At 40.2% G+C, this 17,625-nt stretch overlaps 1 protein-coding gene across 4 annotated transcripts in view; it reads left to right on the forward strand.

Moving 5' to 3' along the window:
- The window catches only part of LOC146753128 (receptor-type tyrosine-protein phosphatase T-like), a 232,338-nt gene that overhangs the window by 120,228 nt on the left and 94,485 nt on the right, over positions 1 to 17,625 (forward strand). For all 4 annotated transcript variants that reach the window (XM_085530950.1, XM_085530951.1, XM_085530949.1 and 1 more), the window contains 3 exons: positions 9,201 to 9,472; positions 13,609 to 13,690; positions 16,608 to 16,723. In XM_085530950.1, the coding sequence (XP_085387076.1) occupies positions 9,201 to 9,472; positions 13,609 to 13,690; positions 16,608 to 16,723 (470 nt within the window). The remainder of the gene's footprint in view (positions 1 to 9,200; positions 9,473 to 13,608; positions 13,691 to 16,607; positions 16,724 to 17,625) is intronic.

A 17,625-nucleotide genomic window follows, 5' to 3' on the forward strand; every position in this document is an offset into this window, starting at 1 on the left:
AGCCAACCTTTGTCATATTCTGAGTTGAGAGTTGTGGTGCTGATCTCTTAAGTGTGTAAATAAGTGACCATATGGTCAGAACTCTGTTACGTAAAAACAAACTCCTTAAGAAACAATTCCTCTTCAGACATTGTTTGCTGCAGTTGCCTTTTGGCATTGCATTTAATATGTGTTTTCTGTCACAAATACAGACGGTAATAATCTCTCCGCGGTTGCCTGGTGAATGTTACATAGACAGACATATGGAAGTTTTACACAAGTTGCAGAGGCCGTAAAAGTTGGCCAGCAATGGAGCTGCATGCCTGCTAATGAGGTATTTGGTTCTGGCTGGCGTACAACACACTTCTTATGCTTTGGAATGACATAATAAATTATTTAGCCATTTGTCTTTAATGATTAAGCAAAGATAGAATCCAGTGTATTGAAAATAAGACTGTGCTTGGATTACTTGGAATCTAGTACCTTCTAATAGACTAATAGTTTTGCTAAAATACTTCTGGTAGCCCTCATGCCAACTCCAAAGGTTATTCCAAAGTTCCTTTTGGAAAATACACAAGTGTTGAGGTCCAACTTGCATGGCCATTTAGAATTTTTATGAATTGCAACAGCAAGAAAGCCAGGAGTCTATGAACATGTGCTCCAGATGGCTGTCTTATGGGGCACTGGAAACAGGCAGTGGGTTTTGTCTGATGCAGAGTTAGGTGCTGTGGAGCATCTGAGAACCTTGAGCTCCAGCAGCAGGGTAAGTGTCTGGTGGTGTTCCATCTCAGTGGCCTTAGATGAGTGAAAGTAAAGTAAACTAAACCAAGCCGTTCTGTGAACCTTGAGCCATCCATCCGCGCACCTCTCAAATGAGGCTGCATCTAACAGATGTCTGCTGCATACTTGAAGAATGAGGCATAACGGAGTTTGCAGTCATCTTTTAGAACGTGTGTAGAGGAGAGAAAAAATGTGTTCAGAAGCAAACCAGAAATGAGAAACACTGTAAATACAAAGTAAAAGTAGAGAATAAAAGTGTATTCTAAAGAGGGGCTGTTGTTTTTGAATGACTTTGACTGGTCTGACATTGTATCTGAACAGTGCAGGATAGTTGCTCTGTGCGGGTAGTTACAAGTTGTTATATCATGTCTGTTGGCCGTTACTTGTATATGAAACATTCAGACAAAACAGCTTTCAAAGCCAGAAAGAAATTATGTTCCTGGTTTAGTGCATACTGTGTCTGTTCAGGCGTATCAAAGCCTGTTGCCATTGGCTGTCCCAGTCCAGAGGGGCAGCAGAGCTTCCCTTTGCCTTGCTGCCCTTCCTCCAATAAGAGCTGATGTAGCATTAGCTGTAATGTACTCATTTAATTCTTTAATGACTTGTAATCAACAACTGAAAACATGCTTTCCTTGAGCCTTGGTTGGAGAGACCTTCATTTTTAGCCATTGAGTTGTAATGAGATGGGGAATTTTATTTTTAAAGTAAGTTCCATATTTGTAAGCAAAGCTATGAGGTGCACGTTCTAAACAGCAATTACTTGTTCAGAAAAATCTGTACTGACTGCTACCTCTGAACTCATTTGTTGTTGGCATTTCCTCACGAGAGCGTTCTTTAGCATCTGTCTGTAAATTATGCTCATTACACAAGCATTTGCATGCCTGGAACCTAAATAAATGGTCAGTGTGTTTTCAGAGAGTGGGTCCGGGGGTTCTACACTGAAATGCTGCGTTTCCCATGAGTGAGAGAAGCACTTGGCAGCAGCCAGTTGGCCATGGGTTAAATCAGGTGAAGAAGATATTTAGTATTCTGCTGAACTCTGAGCCTTCTTGGAACTACATTTGCAAGAGGCTTTGAGGCTTACTAATGTCCCTACAACTCATTCCTGTGGGCCTCTCTTTCAAGGCTCAGCTGTAATAAAGCTCTTGAGTGCTGAGAACAAGATTTGCAATGTCTTTAAACATAGATATTATGCTGAGTTACGGCTATTCCCTCTATTTTGCTTATTTGCCCATTTAATAACCTATGCCTTATTAAGTGTTTAAATCAGTTCTCTACATTTTACCGAAGTGTTAAGGTAGTAATTGATAGGATGAATAGTAATCAAACTACTGGAACTGAAAATCAACAATAACTCCTCATGGTTTTAGTGTATATTTTCATGCGATTTAAAAAATGATGATGCAAACAAGAAGGTATAACTAAAATCAAAGAGACTTCTGATCTTTTGATTGTAGAGACACGTGTTTATTATTACAAGATTCATTTATCTGATAAACTGGGGTAACTTCATTGCTAATGGATCCTTTTTTTGCAGTACTGCAAAGCAATTCATACTGTATTTATAAATAATGGAATAAGGACAGTCTCAAAGCATGCTACAGCAGTGACCTTAGCAACAATGAATGAAGGCAGTGAATCCATTAAAAAGTTGTTCGCCATTGAGATTTATAGAATAGTTTGTGATTCCACAGCACTGTTTGCTTCTCAGGAACAGGCTGATGGCTGTGACAGTCACTCTTTCAATAAATAAACATTTACAAAACATGGAAAGACAATTCTGAAGATGACTGTGGAGCATTGCGGTACGCAGAGCATTTGTAAGGTACATGTAACACATGAGCGATGGCTTTCATCTGGGGTCTGATACCAAGGATTTTTGCTTTGTAAATTAAAATTTGAGGGAAAGAGGTGATTGGAGCACAGATGTTATTCCAGCAAACACCAGCTGCCGGTGTTCTTCCTCTGGTTGATGATGGAAGCAACTTGCTTGTGAGGCTTGAGTGGTAAGCAATAGCACTGGACAGCATTGTGCACCTTCAAGTGTGAAATTTTATCATGAGTCTTTGTGATAAATCATCCCTATTACAGACCAGGGCTGTTAGATGGCACTGCTTTCAGGATTCATCTGATGGAGGCTTAGATCGAGGTTCTTTGGTTATCAGAGTTGTAGTTAAGTATCACTACTGTGTTTGTGCTCCATACAGATGTTAGTTAACCTCTAAGTGCTGATCTTCCACTGCATCTAGCAGTAGTTTGGGTACAGGTATACCTGCATTGAGTGCATAGCTGCTTGGGACTGCTCTGGGCTGGTGGTGAGGCCACAAAGTCCCTCTGCTAATAAGAGACCCTGCTTCAGAAGGGTCAGTGAGGCGACAGTGCCACAATCTTCACATCCTTTCAATGAGTACAGCAAATATTTGTAGTCGCTGAAGCAATATGTAATCAGTCTTGTTTCCAGAGAAGATTTATCTTATAAAAACCCTCAGCAACATAATTCTTTTCACGACATAAATATCCAGAAGAAAACGTCTTTACAAATAAAGGCTGTCTCTTTAAAAAATATTTTCCTATTATCCAACAGTTTCCCAAGTGAATGAATTGTCCTCATGAATTATATGGGACTGAACTTGCAGTTTATATTCCTGTTTATCTGTGAATCAAGCTCTTTCTTATTCCATGGCAGATTAATTCAGTGTGGCCCACATTTGAGAGATAAAACCCACGGGTCTGATTTTGTCCTAATATTTGAAGAAGGGATAGCAGCTATGAGATACGCCTTGTTTAATTCTGAGTTTGTACAAGCGCTGCTCGCTGTGGTTCATCAGTCAGGAGAAGAGATTTCTGAGCCTTCTTCAGCTGTTATTACATGTAGCTGAGAAGGGCAGGGGTAGAAAAATGAGGAAAGTACAATGGTAACTTTTTGTGAAGAAGAACTGTGAATTTCATGGTTTTAACTTTAAGCAATTATATGGAAATACTTTCTTTCTTTTTTGGTTTTGTAAGATGTGAAGTTACCAGAGCTCTCTTGGTCCTGTAATTCAACTGCAGAAGAAGTGCTATGAAACTACGGAGACCAGAGTCAGGACAAAGCTTCATGTGTTTCCAGGTCAGGGTGTTGTTATGGTCTGGGCTGGTGGTGGTAGCTGTGGAGGTGTGCACTGGTTGGCTGGCAGTAATTGGTGGCATCTCTAGTTTGGCATCAAACTATGGGAACAGTTGATACAGTCAAGGGTAGGACCACCATCCAGAGGGGTAGAGGCAGGCTGGAAGAAATACTGTGAATGTGGACGTAGACTAGTCAGGTAGAGGGCAGCCTGAATATAAGTCATCAGCATGTTCTGACTGCTGATGCCATCCTGGGCTGTATTAACAGGGACCTAGCCAGCAGACAAATAGAAGTGGTCCTTCCTTGCTTGCCACTCATTAGATTGCCTTTAGCCTATTGTGTCCAATTTCGGGTGCCCCAACATCACAGACTCTGATGAAAGGGAGGGAGGAAAGTGAAGGCCACCGAGTGAGTGGTCAGGGCAGGAGCCAGCACCCTGGGACAAGAGGTTGAGGAGTGATGACATTGTTCAGGCTCGGGCAGGAAAGATTTGGGGGGGTCCTGGGAGCAACACCTCAGTGCCTCCAGGATGGGGTAGAGTCATTACTGCACTGAGTGGCTGGAGGGTGAGAGACAAGGGGTATGGGCTGAAATGAGAGGTTATAGGGGTGACAAAAAAACAACCTGAGGGCAGCCAAGTACTGGAGCAGGTTATCCAGAGGGACTGGACCATCTGGGAGGCTTTAGAGAGTCAGTGGGGAGAAGAGATGACCCTGCTCTAAGCACAGAAATGGACTAAATATGATGCCTTAGATATTACCTGAGGCCCCTTCTGACTGAAATTATTTCAGGTTGCTTCATTCCATGCTAACAGGGTCAGGTGTCAGGCCCTTCCTTTTTGAGGGTAGAGTTGTTCTTTGGTAACCAGAAGCACTGTGTCTGAAAAAAAAAGTGCCTGTGCTGTGATGGAGCTGCTGGAAAAGCAGATTGACGTACTGGGAGAAAGAGTTTGCTGTTTCAAAGAAAGTTCTGTACTTTCTGATTTGGGTTCTCAGGGTTTCCGAAGGCTGTTTTTGCAGTTGAGCATTTTGACAGTTTTCTTTTCAAGTTTACATTCAGTCTTTAATGGTTGCTGTAATTTTACTTTTAAACAGCGCAGTTCTTCAAAGGCAGCAGTGAAAGAGCATCAGCTGAGGTCTGTCTGGTGATCATGAGGGGTTCTCAGTGGCTCATTTCTTCAGCTGTCATTTGTCAGAACACACTCATGTAATCTTAATGAACAATGTGCAAAGCCATTAAAAACTCAATTACGGCTTTCTTTTTTACTGCAGACGTGAGAAAATGCAATCATAAAGTGCTGATGTGTAAACACAATAGCCACCATCTGCTACAGAGCAGCATTTCAGCTCAAAAAGAGGGTATATGTTGCAGATGCATCAATAATAGGAAGCTTATCAAGGCATCATTATGCACCAAGCAGGGGAAAAATTGAAATTTATGGCCAGCTAGAGAGCTCTTCATGGTTTAATTCCCCAATTTTCGGTGGTATGTTTAATAACTATAAGAGAGTGCCTTTTTATGTTCACTGTCATTTGAATGGATTTTTAAAAATGAATTTATTTACCATCTTTCTTTTCTCCATGCTTTTGACTGATCTGAACGCAGCACATTTGGTTTTAGTTATTCAGGAAGGTGGCAAAGCCAGCAAGATATTAACTGATGTAACCTGTTGGTTCAAGAGCACTAAATTTAATTGACCTCATATTCAGCTCCTTTAATGAGCATTTACTTCTGTGTCCAATAGAAACAGAACAACCCAACAACTTTCACACAGCAGAGATCATTTCTTCTCTTCAAACTTTCCCATTTCAGTGTCTATTTGATGACATTTGAACTTTCCAGATGGAGGTAAACAAAAACAGCACTCAGTGTTTTTTTCTGCTCTCATTACTGTTCAAAGTCAGTCCAAATCAGAGTTTCTTCAAGGAATCTTTTGTTTTATACACATTCATGCCTGGAGAAATTTAAATAGGTTTTCAGTCATTCATTGATCAATAATTTCTGTTTGTGACACGTTAATGCATTCCCTAGTTCTTTATATGAGTGAGAAATGTGACAAATGGCTTGTTGGTGCCAGACCCGCTTGTACCTCTTTTATTTGCACATACAGGCCTATAAATTCAAAAGAAGTCCCATCAGCTTCAATTCTGCGCTCATGTTAAAGAAGTCTGTCAGGCTCTGAATCGCAATGTGTCAGTTTTTATTACAGCTAATAAGGCAAAACACGCTTGTCCTTAAAAGGCTGTTCTGAACTCTGTTTGTTTGTTTACTTATTGCTGATCTCAGAGCTACTGGTAAGCAATGCGTCCTGCCCAGAAAAGCTTTAGTGGCATGGACAGGTAGTCAGTGCATCCCAGCTGCTGGTCCAGGAGCACACAGAGCAACCTTTGGAAGGTCCTTGAGGGTAGGGGATGGGTTATGCATTCAGGTTCACAGTGCAAGAAGGGAAATGAGAATCACATACAGCTAGGTTTGTTTGGAGGGTAATTTGTGGTAGAGGGTATAAATTATTCACAGCAGTGAGATTTTGTGAGATAGCAACGTTCTTGTACCCACTGTCAGTCATGGCATGGGTGAAGTTTAATAATATCCCCTCCTAAGGGCAGGCTTGGGGTGTTGAGCACCAACTTGACCTGGCAGGAAAAGACCTTCCTGAGGCAGCTGCTATTTGAGGTCTCTGTGGAAGTAAGAGCAGGTAGAGACACCAGATGGCACAGTTAAAGATGGGAGCAGCACCAGTAGTGGAATTTTTTTTTATCTTTTTCACAATCATGTAAAACAGTCTCTCCCCTCAGGACTTTACTGGAGACAGTTATGATCTTAGAGCCTTTTCTCTTGTATTTCTAGGCATGCTATGGGGTGTGGGTTTTTGTTTCTAAGGCATCCAGAAATGAGAACCAAGGCTGTGAATAACATGCAAATGGCAATGATTTTTTTTTTTTTTTTTTTTTTTTTTTTTGGTAAGGCTATTCTTCCCATAACGAAGGCTGATTATTTTATTAAGTGTTTTTTTGCTTGATGGATATTTCACTCACTCACGTTGTGTCAGTCTCTATGTACAGGCTCTATACTCCAGAGTTATTGTACAAAAGGCCATTGTCGTTCTGCAAATAGGGTATGATTCATTTTTGGTGGGTGTCAAAAACTAAAATTGTAATTATTGCTTTGAACTTTTACTAAAAGCTGATGTTTTTCTCCCAGAGGAATGCTCCTTATTTTCATACGTGAATCTGTAAAAGTGAAATCCTCCTTAAGTCTTTCTATCATTGAAACGCCTGCCTGATGTAGTACAGTTCAGGACCCTGTTGTGCTGGGCACTGTATAGCTTCAGAGTAGATCTTTAGGGCAGGGATCCATCTACTATCCAAATAGATAAGGATTTCCAAATAGGGAAAGGATGAGGAAGACACCCAGAAGTGAAATGATGTGTGCTAAGATCTGATCAAAGATGGAACAGAAATGAATGACCTCTTCTTTACTGAATGTTTGCTTTGGCTGTAGCATCACCCCTGTATCTTACCTGTTGGAAACTGTGCTTCCTGGTCATAAATTATCCCAGGTGATACAGTCTGAGCCCAAATCTCAGATTGCCACTATTTTAGTTTATTTGGGTGGATCAGAAGATTACTGCAGCACTCAGTGAGAAACTAACTGACGAAGGAGGTTTTGAGTTTGACTGAGAGCAGGAGTGAATCAACAGAGAATGTTTATCAGTCTCACCTTACAGACTTTGATTATTAGAGAAAAAATTGAAGGCTTGGATTCAGCTTTTCTGTTTCTTGAGCTCTTTACTGTGAATTTGGAATCTCTGGATTGGGGGCCATTGGGATTTTTAACCTATCCAAATGAAAGATCGGATCGCTAGAGAGCACCTTACTGTAGCTTTTTTGCTTGTACCGCCTCATCCCCAGCTGTGCCTGCACTGTGCTCGAGTTTTCCAAGGTCTCAGGAGCGTGTGTGATTTCTTGTGAAAGATGCACTTTCTTCTGCATCCGTGCTTTGCAGTCCTTTACAAAATGTATACACATATCACATAAACAGAAACAAACCAACAAACCACCAAAAGCAGTTTTGTGTGAGGAAGTGGCTGGTATCTGGTGGCTTAAAAGAAAATAAAATAGAATATGTATGGCTGTCCACTGGACAAAACTGATCAGAATGTTTATCTGGCTCATCTGAGTGTCTGTCAAACTGCTGTGGCACGGAATTGGGGAAGTCAATAGGTTAGAAGTGAGGCAAGGCTTTTCAAACACAGTGTGCTGTGAACTGCAAGAGGCCAGTAGAGAAATACATTTGTAGCATGACTTGGCAGCTGCAGCAGGACTCTGAATGTCAAGAAGGCTGCATTTGATTAAAAATTATTATGCCTAGCTGCTGACACATAGATTTTTTTTTCCCCCGGATCTTGGTATTTTCTTCAGCTTTTTCTGTGAGTGTCTGCACACACATAAAGCAGATCCCTTAAACAGAATTGAATCAAATAACTCTCATAATGTTTTTTCTTATTGCTAACATTTGTCACCTTGATGCATCTGTAAAGAGATGAGTTGAGACACAATGTGCTGTAAAATAACTGCTTGATGAATCAAAACATGAGTTCAACATCCAGTGCCATGCTTAATATGATGCAAGCTTCAGGGTTAACAAACTCATAAATTGCCTTAGTATAGATTTCTCTCCTAAAATTCAGCCGGTCCTTCCCTCCTAGAAGTGTAATTGTCCTTGTTGCTGTATTGCTAGTTGAGATGTTGCTCTTGTGCTAACAAGCCTAATTCATCTAGGCTCTGTACACTGGGTTTTCTTAACACCTTGCTGCTTTCCAAAGCTTGTACCACCAAGATACAGTGTTCCCGGGTACAGATTGGCACTAAGGTGGTAGAGACCATGCAGGCAAATGCCAGCTGAGAATGTGATCTTTTATAGCATTCTTTTGTGTTGAATGTGCCTTTGGGAAAGTAGGTATTTGGGGCTGTACGCTGTAGGAGAGCCCTGTGGCTTCTTGGAAGGTAAATATGACTTTGTTTAGGGTGACTCTTTTATTGCAGTGTTATAAAACAATAAAAGCAAAGTTGTATTTATAATTTCTAAGTTATCTAATTAAGGCGGTTATAGCTGGCCATGAATCTATTTGTATTTATACCCTGTAATTTAGATCTCCTTTCTTTTCTGTTACCTAACAACTAGCATAAAATAGCTAGTTTGAGTTCTTAGGAGGAACTGTTTTGTTTGCTGGCTTCTAAAGGAATCATTGACTTTTCTAGGGAATCTGCTTTAACTGAAAGAGCTCAGCAGATGTTTAGTATTCATTCTTTTTTCCCTTGTCTGTGTACAGGCTCCTTCATGATGGTGAACAGCTCTGGACGGGCATCCGGGCAGAAAGCTCACTTACTTTTGCCCACGTTGAAGGAAAATGACACACATTGCATCGATTTCCATTATTACTTGTCCAGCAGAGATCGTTCGAGTCCTGGCTCTCTGAATGTCTACGTGAAAGTGAACGGAGGACCACAGGGCAATCCCATATGGAATGTCTCAGGGGTTGTAACAGAAGGATGGGTGAAGGCAGAGCTTGCCATCAGTACTTTCTGGCCGCATTTTTATCAGGTATGAGTTCACAGTATTTCTCTGTCTGTTTCCATTGAGTGTCTGGCTGGGTGTGAGCTATGAACTGTTGTTAGCAATAAGTCTTCTGAAAATTAAATACAGCTTTTTTTCCCCGCATTTTTTTTTTTTTTCATCAGATAGAGTTTTCATATGACAGTTTTATAGCAAGAGATGATAGAGACATCTTGACTTAATTCTTCTCACCCTTTTTCTTTACATATGTTCTCAGGTCACAGAGGAAAAGCTGGGCAGGTGAAGTAAATTATTGGAAAGTTAGAACCCACTTATGTATCATGAAATATGCATGTAAACGGACTTGGATTGGCACTTCCCATGCACACAATGGACTCATATACTCCTTGTTAAGCAGTGAAGACATGAGAACTCTTATCTTCTGATTTTTATCGTTTTACATTCAAGGGAAAAAAAACAGTGCCTGGGAGGTAATTGCACCCTACACCTTGCAGGAAAAGGAGAAATACATATTATAGTGTAAGAAAAAAGAGCATGAGTGAGATGGGAATTACAGTAAAAGAAACTATGAAAAGGCATTGAATGCTCTACGGATAGAAAACAGTAGGAAGAAAAGCTTTTTTCTTTTTTTTTTTAAATAACTGGGTAGTAGGTCTGTAAAATCTGAGCTGAAGTAGAACACTTTAATGTTCTGCCTCCAAAAAGGAGCCAAGGATTTCAGCAGAATAGATAAGAGCACACTGTACAGGGTGAAGGGGAATATGGGATAAAGAGATGCAAATGCACTGGAAGTGGTGTTTTAAGGGCTGTGCACAACTTGTCACTCGCTCTGAAATCATATTAAAGTGATCGATACTACTTTCATATTAACATCAACCAGAATCTGCTTCGTAGTAGGTGCTGTACAGAGAGAACAGAAATGATCTTTCACCCAGGTAATCAGTGCTTGAAAAACCTGGAAAAGACAGTCTGATCTCAAACTACGAGATCCAACTGTTAGATATACCAATACCAGACTTCCTGAACCTCATTACATCTTTTGCAAGTTTTTTTAGAGGTCAGGTTTGCTTTTCCCGAGGAAGAAAATCCTTTAAATCAAAGAAGAATTTTGCACCGCTGTGCAAAAACGAAGAGCCTAAAGGCAGCAGTGACTGCCTGGGAGTGGTTCCTGCCCAGAAAATGCAAATGTTCTCTCTCTTTTTCTCTCCCTCTCCTGAGCCTCACCTTTATGATGGATAAAGTTCTAATTTCCCTCTGCTAAAGTATGGCTCTTAAAATGTTGTCAGGGATCTGATAGTCTGCTCTGTCCTTGGTCCCTAATTTTGTCCATTGGTTTCTGCAATCTAGTGACTCTCTATGTTTAAGGAAAAAAAGAAAAAAAGAAAGAAAACTTTAAGCTCTCAAAAGTGGGGGGGAAATGCAATCATGGAATTTTATCAAAATTACTGTTGGTTACATCGTAACACTTGTGGCTGAAGGAGTCCAGAGGTGGCATGGTGATAAAAGCTTCTGTGTACCGATGCCTGGGGAACGTCTCATTGACACTCACAATCCAGATTATGCTGTGAGAGTGTTATTTGTCAACTTTAAATCAAAACTGCACGCCCGGAGAACAGTTTGTGCAGAAGAGGCCTGAATGGATATTCTGTATTTCAAAAGTACAAGGTAACACAGGGGGGAAAAAAGTATTTCTCCTAAATAATGAAATCTACGTCAAGAAAAATGTTTATTTTCTTAATACCCAGCAATTACACCATCAGTAATTGCTGTGTGCATTGAGAAATCTGAAGCCAACTGCCCAGGATGCAAGGTATTGACAAGTGCCCAGAGCTTTGGAGGTGTGAGTAGCAGCAAACCAGTGCTAGGCCTATTGCCAGAGGGTCGTGGTTTGGGTCTGGCAATTCTGCACAAGGGTTGTATGAGTCACCTACATCCAGAAGCACTCTGCTGAGGTATTAATGTGATGGTGGTAGAGGTTTATCAGCTCTGCCCATGAGTTAGTTGTGCCTGGATTCCCAGTCTGCGAGCGTTTGTAGTGTAGTGAGAAAAATCTATAATAGCTCTAGGAGAAAGGTAAGACGTGTGCTCTTGAATTACTGCATGCCACGAGGATTAACTTAGTCCCAGAATGCACTGAGCACAGCACTACAGTCTGCCAGGAAGGGGTGTTTTGATGTACTGATCCTGTGTACTGTATTGATCCATGCCTGAAGAAGTCTGTCGTACCACGACAGATGAGCCACGCTACATCACTAACACAGACATTGCTGGTAGATAGCAGCAGTGAAATGTGGGTTTGTTTATGGGTAAGGAAACATGAAATGAATCTTGGTATTTGCAGTTCTCAGGAGCATTTAAGAATGTTGAAGAGCCAAACTTTGCATTTGCGAATTATATTAATTTCTGAGAACTTCCAAAAATGTTAAGTATTAAACACTTGTTCTTCAGCCCAGGTGCTTCTGCTCTGCCCACTCTGACAGGGCTGAAGTGGTGCAAAACTGTATAAAAGGGTGAGAACAGTGTGGAAATCTGAACTGAGAAATAAAGAGATCTGAGAGTAGAGTTAAAAAGGTAATAAAATAGCTGTCCAAACAAAGCAGTGTGAATTGAGACCCTCTGCTCTTGTCAGTGATTTTGGCAGCAATGTGAAGATTAAATCCATGGTCTTTTTAGAAGCTGACACAGCTGCTATCGACTCAAGGTTTAGGTTATTTTGTGCTCTATTAAAGACACTGAACTGTGTCACTAATTAACAGAGGTCAGTCCGCTATGTGTTTGTTTTTACCTCAAAGAAGCGGGGAATTATTCTTTCCAAGTTCTTGGCTTTCAGGAAATTGAGGTAGTAATTCAGCAAAGCTTGTAACTTCTCAGCTATAAGATAAGCAAAGTAAAGTTTGGTGGCTATGAAGGCGCAGTTTAATCCTAGTCTGAAGGGAGTCACAGTAATTGCTGTGTGACCTTAGCAGTAAGTGCCGTGTTTATCATGAATGAATTTTCATTTATCAAATAAATTGTCATTTCCATACTGAGGACATGCATTCTATTCCTTGTTTATACAGTCCTTAGAAAGTATTCTTGAACACAGGAAACATTTATTGATGGTTTGATCATCTTCCAGATATTTGCTACCTCCTCTTATCCTTCGGACAACCTATTTTTTGCCCACCTTCATCTGCTGCAGAACTCTGTTTATATTGCTAGCACCTGAGCTTTTCTTACTTTGTTTTTTCCCCTTTATTTCTTTATTCTACCTGTTTTTATCATGGCATTTTTCTAAAGGGCTTATTTCAGGAGTGCTCCCACTTGGAATGCTTTGAACTGAGGGAGTAGATCTTAAGATATCATGGGAATATAAGTAGAAACTAAATTATGGAAGCCCAAATGCAAAGCAAAATGATTAATGGCAACCTGATTATGAAGTACATGCTGCTCCACTTTTGTAGCTTGAGCTGTGGTGGTCGGCATTCAAAAAGCAGAATCTTTTGTTGAGTTACATCTTCCAATGGAGGAGATGAAGAAAAGGCTCAATAGTGACAGGCTAGGAATGCCAAATTTTATTTAAAGTGGGAATAGCAGTGTTGAAGACTGGCTTTTAGTAGTTAACAAACTTAATGGTGTTCCGGTAATGATTTTGATAGTCACGAATTATCCTGCAAAAACAGTGGCTGCTGCAGTAGTAGTAACTGTGCCAGCTGAACACATTAATTAGCTTTGTCCTTGTAAACTTTACAGCATTTAATACTGTTTTTTTCCTGAATTTTATTTTGCTTATTTGGCAATAGTTAATTAGTTTGAATTTTACCAGTCTCCCAGAGTCCCCTTGCCCTGCCCCAAACTCTTTGCACACAGTATTTGTATTGTACTTATAGAACACTTCAAATCAGATGTAATTGCACACGTGTGTAATTGGTTTCTTTGCTCTTCCAAATGGAAGCAGTACATAGTTCTCACTAATCCTAATTAATATTGCTCTTTTTGTTATCTGTGTCAAATTGATTTTCTGTCTTTGACATGTGTCTTCATGCTGTATTGCATAGGTACCCCTTTGTTATTAATGATAAAATGCTTTGAATGTATCAGACATTGGAATAGGAGTGGAATGTGGTGACTGGCCAAATGACTAGTGCAGTTCTTTCTAAGAAAACCTTTTCTTTGTATTTCAGGTGATATTTGAATCTGTCTCTTTGAAAGGACATCCAGGGTACATAGCTGTGGATGAAGTCAGAGTTCTTGCCCATCCATGCAGTGAGTATTCTTTGTTCTTCTAACCGTCTCAATGCGTTAAATACCAGGCTTTGCAGTCTATAATACTGGGCTTGGCAGTCTTAAGTTGTGACTTATCCAATAGTGCCAACTGTAAAATCTCTTCTGTTTTGGTATCCCCCAAAACAACTAAAGACAGCCAGCCTTGTGCAATTAAATAACTTGACAATTTGTGCAAAAGGCAAAGGTGCTCTGATTCGGTCACTTGTGCCAGGATGTTTGTGGAAGTTTCTCATTGTAGAAGAGTCACAAGAACATAAAACTCTGTTTTGTTGTTTCGGAATTGTTCTGCTGTAGGAAAAGATCTAAATGTTTCTGATAATGTCCTGCGTGGTTAACTTAAGGAAATAAGACAAATTGGTTCGATATATAAAGTAGTAAAATAAGAAAAGACATATCCTAAAGGTATCTCTCAAAAGAAAGGTTTTTGATTCTGCATGAGTTATTTAATAAATAAATCTCATTTAGACTTACACAGCAACGAAAACTAATGCAGGTTCATTACACTGTTCAGAAATATTTGTTCTGTTTCTCCTACCTTAGCTGTACTATGCCCAGCTTACATTTTTCCAGCATAGAGAGACATTAAGCCTCTACATTTGTGTGCGCACTTCTTTGGTTTCTCTGTGCATCTACTGAGAGGCTCAAGGACTTTTGTATCCCTACACTGTGTATGGAGCATACAGATTTTTAACAGCTTTCATGTTCATTGATGAGTTTAGACATATCTCTTTAAAATATAGTATTTTTAAAAAGTAATCCATAATAAATTAATGTCTTTTAGTGCTTGAATTATTAATTGTTATGTAGCAGATTAAATTGAATTTATGGGTGATACTTTGGCTTATTATATTTAGGTTTGTTTATAACTTTGATGCTGTAGTATTTCCAGGTGGCCTGATGTCCTTTGGGAAGGTAGCCCACCACCCCCATCAGGTTGGAGCTTTAACAGCCCCTTTCACTGGTTCTTAGTTTCAGTAAATGAGCAGCAGCTCTTCCAAACAAAATTCTGTGGGTGAGGTTCACCCATTTTATTTCAAAGAATAGCAACCATTCGCAATGTGAGGTACATGGCTCTGCTCAAGTTTAACAGGACATTTCTGATAACTGCAGTATGGTTAATTGCAGTTTAACTGAATTATATTTGTATTTACCATGTGCTTGTTCCTCGGGCCTTTGGGTGTATTTACTTCATTAAGAAATACTTACAATCTGTGTTGACCAGATGTTGCTGATAACTGGCAGCCTCCAAACAAATCCCCCAAATGATGTGTATGCATTCCAAAGCATGTTTGGTGGTGACTGATCCCTTTACTGGGAAAGAGGCCACAGAACCAACTGTGAGGCAAAGACAAGAAGGTTATGGGATTAAAAAATATATAGCAACCCCAAATCCTGCTTGGTGAATTATTAAAACTGATGTTTAAAACTCCATCTCCAAGTACATGCAGGTTCCTCTGGAAAATTAAATGCAATCTTGGTGACCCAAAGCTGGAATTACTCAGACTATATCCAGTGCATTTGAAATCAGTTGGCAACCTGCAGTGTGTGCAGGTCCCTACAAGCTATGAGTTCTCTGCAGTCTTTGCAAATACTTCTGTCTGATTCCCAGTGTTGTCTTTGCTGTTCAGTAGTGACACTGTACAGACTAACTTTGCCCCTCGGGTTCATTTTACAATTGTTAAAACTCAAAGCACAGGAATGAGGAAGCTTCTGATTGAGCCTGAATGGCACTTGAAATTATTGGTGTTATGTTTTAGTTTTGAGGCTGGTGTGGCTATATGTGCCTGATTTGGAGCTCACTCATACCTGAACATAGGCAGAAGTCACTCCTAAATAGCCTGCAAGCAGCACATAGTACTTGCTTTGCTGCCTGTCACCCAGAGGTGGTTTACCAGTTGGCTTTGACACGCTGCTCTGACCCCTAGAAAGCACGATAGTACAGAATCCCTGCACTTTGCTTGAGTTGTCAGCAAACTGGGCATATGGAGAATGTGGCACAGGAATTAGATAAAAACCTCTGACGTAGCATGCGGGCAAGGGTTTTCTGTTCATGTGCCTGTAGTAGACAACCATCTATTTGCCAGGCTTCCTGCACACACATGCCTACATCTTCTGAACCTATTTAATTCCAATAGAAAAATGTAGGTTAGTTTGTGCTCTGAAAATATGTAATTCCTTGGCTACTTATATCCAAAAGGTAAAGATGAAGTTGAAAAATGCTGACCCTTACTGTATTAGAAGGCTGTTGTGTGTCCTACTCTGAGAGTATTTGGTTGGTGCACAAACTTCCTTCTGAAGCCCAGCAAGCACAAAGCTAATCAGATGATCTTTTTCTGCTGTCACAAAATATGTTGGTGATATCAGCATTTGGATGTTGGTGGTTTAGTGTTGAACGAATACTGAATTTATTGTCATCAAAAAGCAGATATTGGCGTTATTAACCAGTGCAGCAATCCAACACTTATCAGTAATATCAATGTTTCATTTAATATCAGTGATTTTATATCAGCGGCATTGTTACTCCACAGTTACAGGATGTATTTGATAGTCAATACAATTGAAAGGAGAAAATTCTTTATACAAATTTGTTTTGGCCAGCCACACTTGACAACCTCAATTTCATTTCATTTTGCCCTTGGTAGAGCCACAGTTTCCTAAAGAGAAAAAATGTTCTCAGTTACTCTTAATAGAAGGGAGTAACAAATTGTTTTGGTGACCATGAAAGATCTGTAAGATCCCCTTGCTCTGCACCAAGTAGCTCAGTACTGAGGGACAGCTTTATTTTGCTAAATCTCTTTGTCAGGAGTAGGATGACTTGCTTTGTTCTGATATCTGTGTTGGTGTAACACAATCGCTGCCTTGCTCTACCCTTCCTATTCTTTGCATTTCTTGTTAGGAAAAGCACCTCATTTCTTACGGCTTCAGAATGTGGAGGTTAATGTGGGACAGAATGCGACATTCCAGTGCATTGCCGGGGGGAAGTGGTCCCAGCATGACAAACTCTGGCTTCAGGTAAAGTGATGCAATTTTTTCAAGTAAAATAAATAGACAGAGGACAGCAGGGTGGTGGGGCAAATGTTTATCATCAAAATCCTTTGAGAACTGCCTTGAGTTGTTTCCAGATCAGAATTCAAGATGATAAAATGCAGAACTGTGCTTCAGAAGATGGAAAAAGTGGCCAGCAAAATGTTAGTTCTAAACATACATCTTCAGACCTGTAAGCACTCCTTCATAAAAAAGAAAAGGCAGAACAGGTGCAATAATCCCTCCCTTCTGCTTAATTTTTGGTCTTCTTTCCTTTTGCCCTCCAAAAATATTGTTGACAAAGGCTGAGGGAAGTATGTTGAGATGAAAACATTCCTTAAGGTATGTTATAAAAGGACAAAGCCAGTTTGTACTCATTTTGTTTTTTCCTCCCAGTTTCCGTTGGCTTTTGCTCTGCATTGGCTCTATATTGATAGCAGAATGTTCCTCTGGTTGCTCACTAAATGACCAAAGAGTTCCTTCTCTTTGTGTCTATTTTCATTCTACTGGTTGGACTTCAAAAACTGTGTTGTGCTATTCACGTAGTGACAAACTTAAGTGATTTTCAGTTCTGGAGTTAGAAATGGAGCTTTTAGCAAACTGGAAGGGTGGAGTGCTGTTTGCCAGTGAAGGACAAAGTTATTACTTGTGCCCTTTGGAGTACTTGGCTCTGTGGAGTTCCAGCATTGCCATATTCTATACTAGAGTTCTTCTGGAGACTTTGAAGATAGTTGAGTTGAAAATTGTTTGAAATTGGTAATCACAGCCTGAACCTCTGATTAATCAGCTGAGGCAAATGTTAGGTCAGCTGTGGGAGCACAGGTGAGACTAATTTAGCTGTGGTCCCAGAAGGGGTGGAGCTTGACTCCACCTCCTCTAGACCTCATTTA

Source organism: Coturnix japonica, unplaced genomic scaffold (genome assembly GCF_054131305.1).
Source record: "Coturnix japonica strain WE unplaced genomic scaffold, WE-NBRP24 Scf039, whole genome shotgun sequence".
Classification (NCBI taxonomy): Eukaryota; Metazoa; Chordata; class Aves; order Galliformes; family Phasianidae; genus Coturnix; species Coturnix japonica.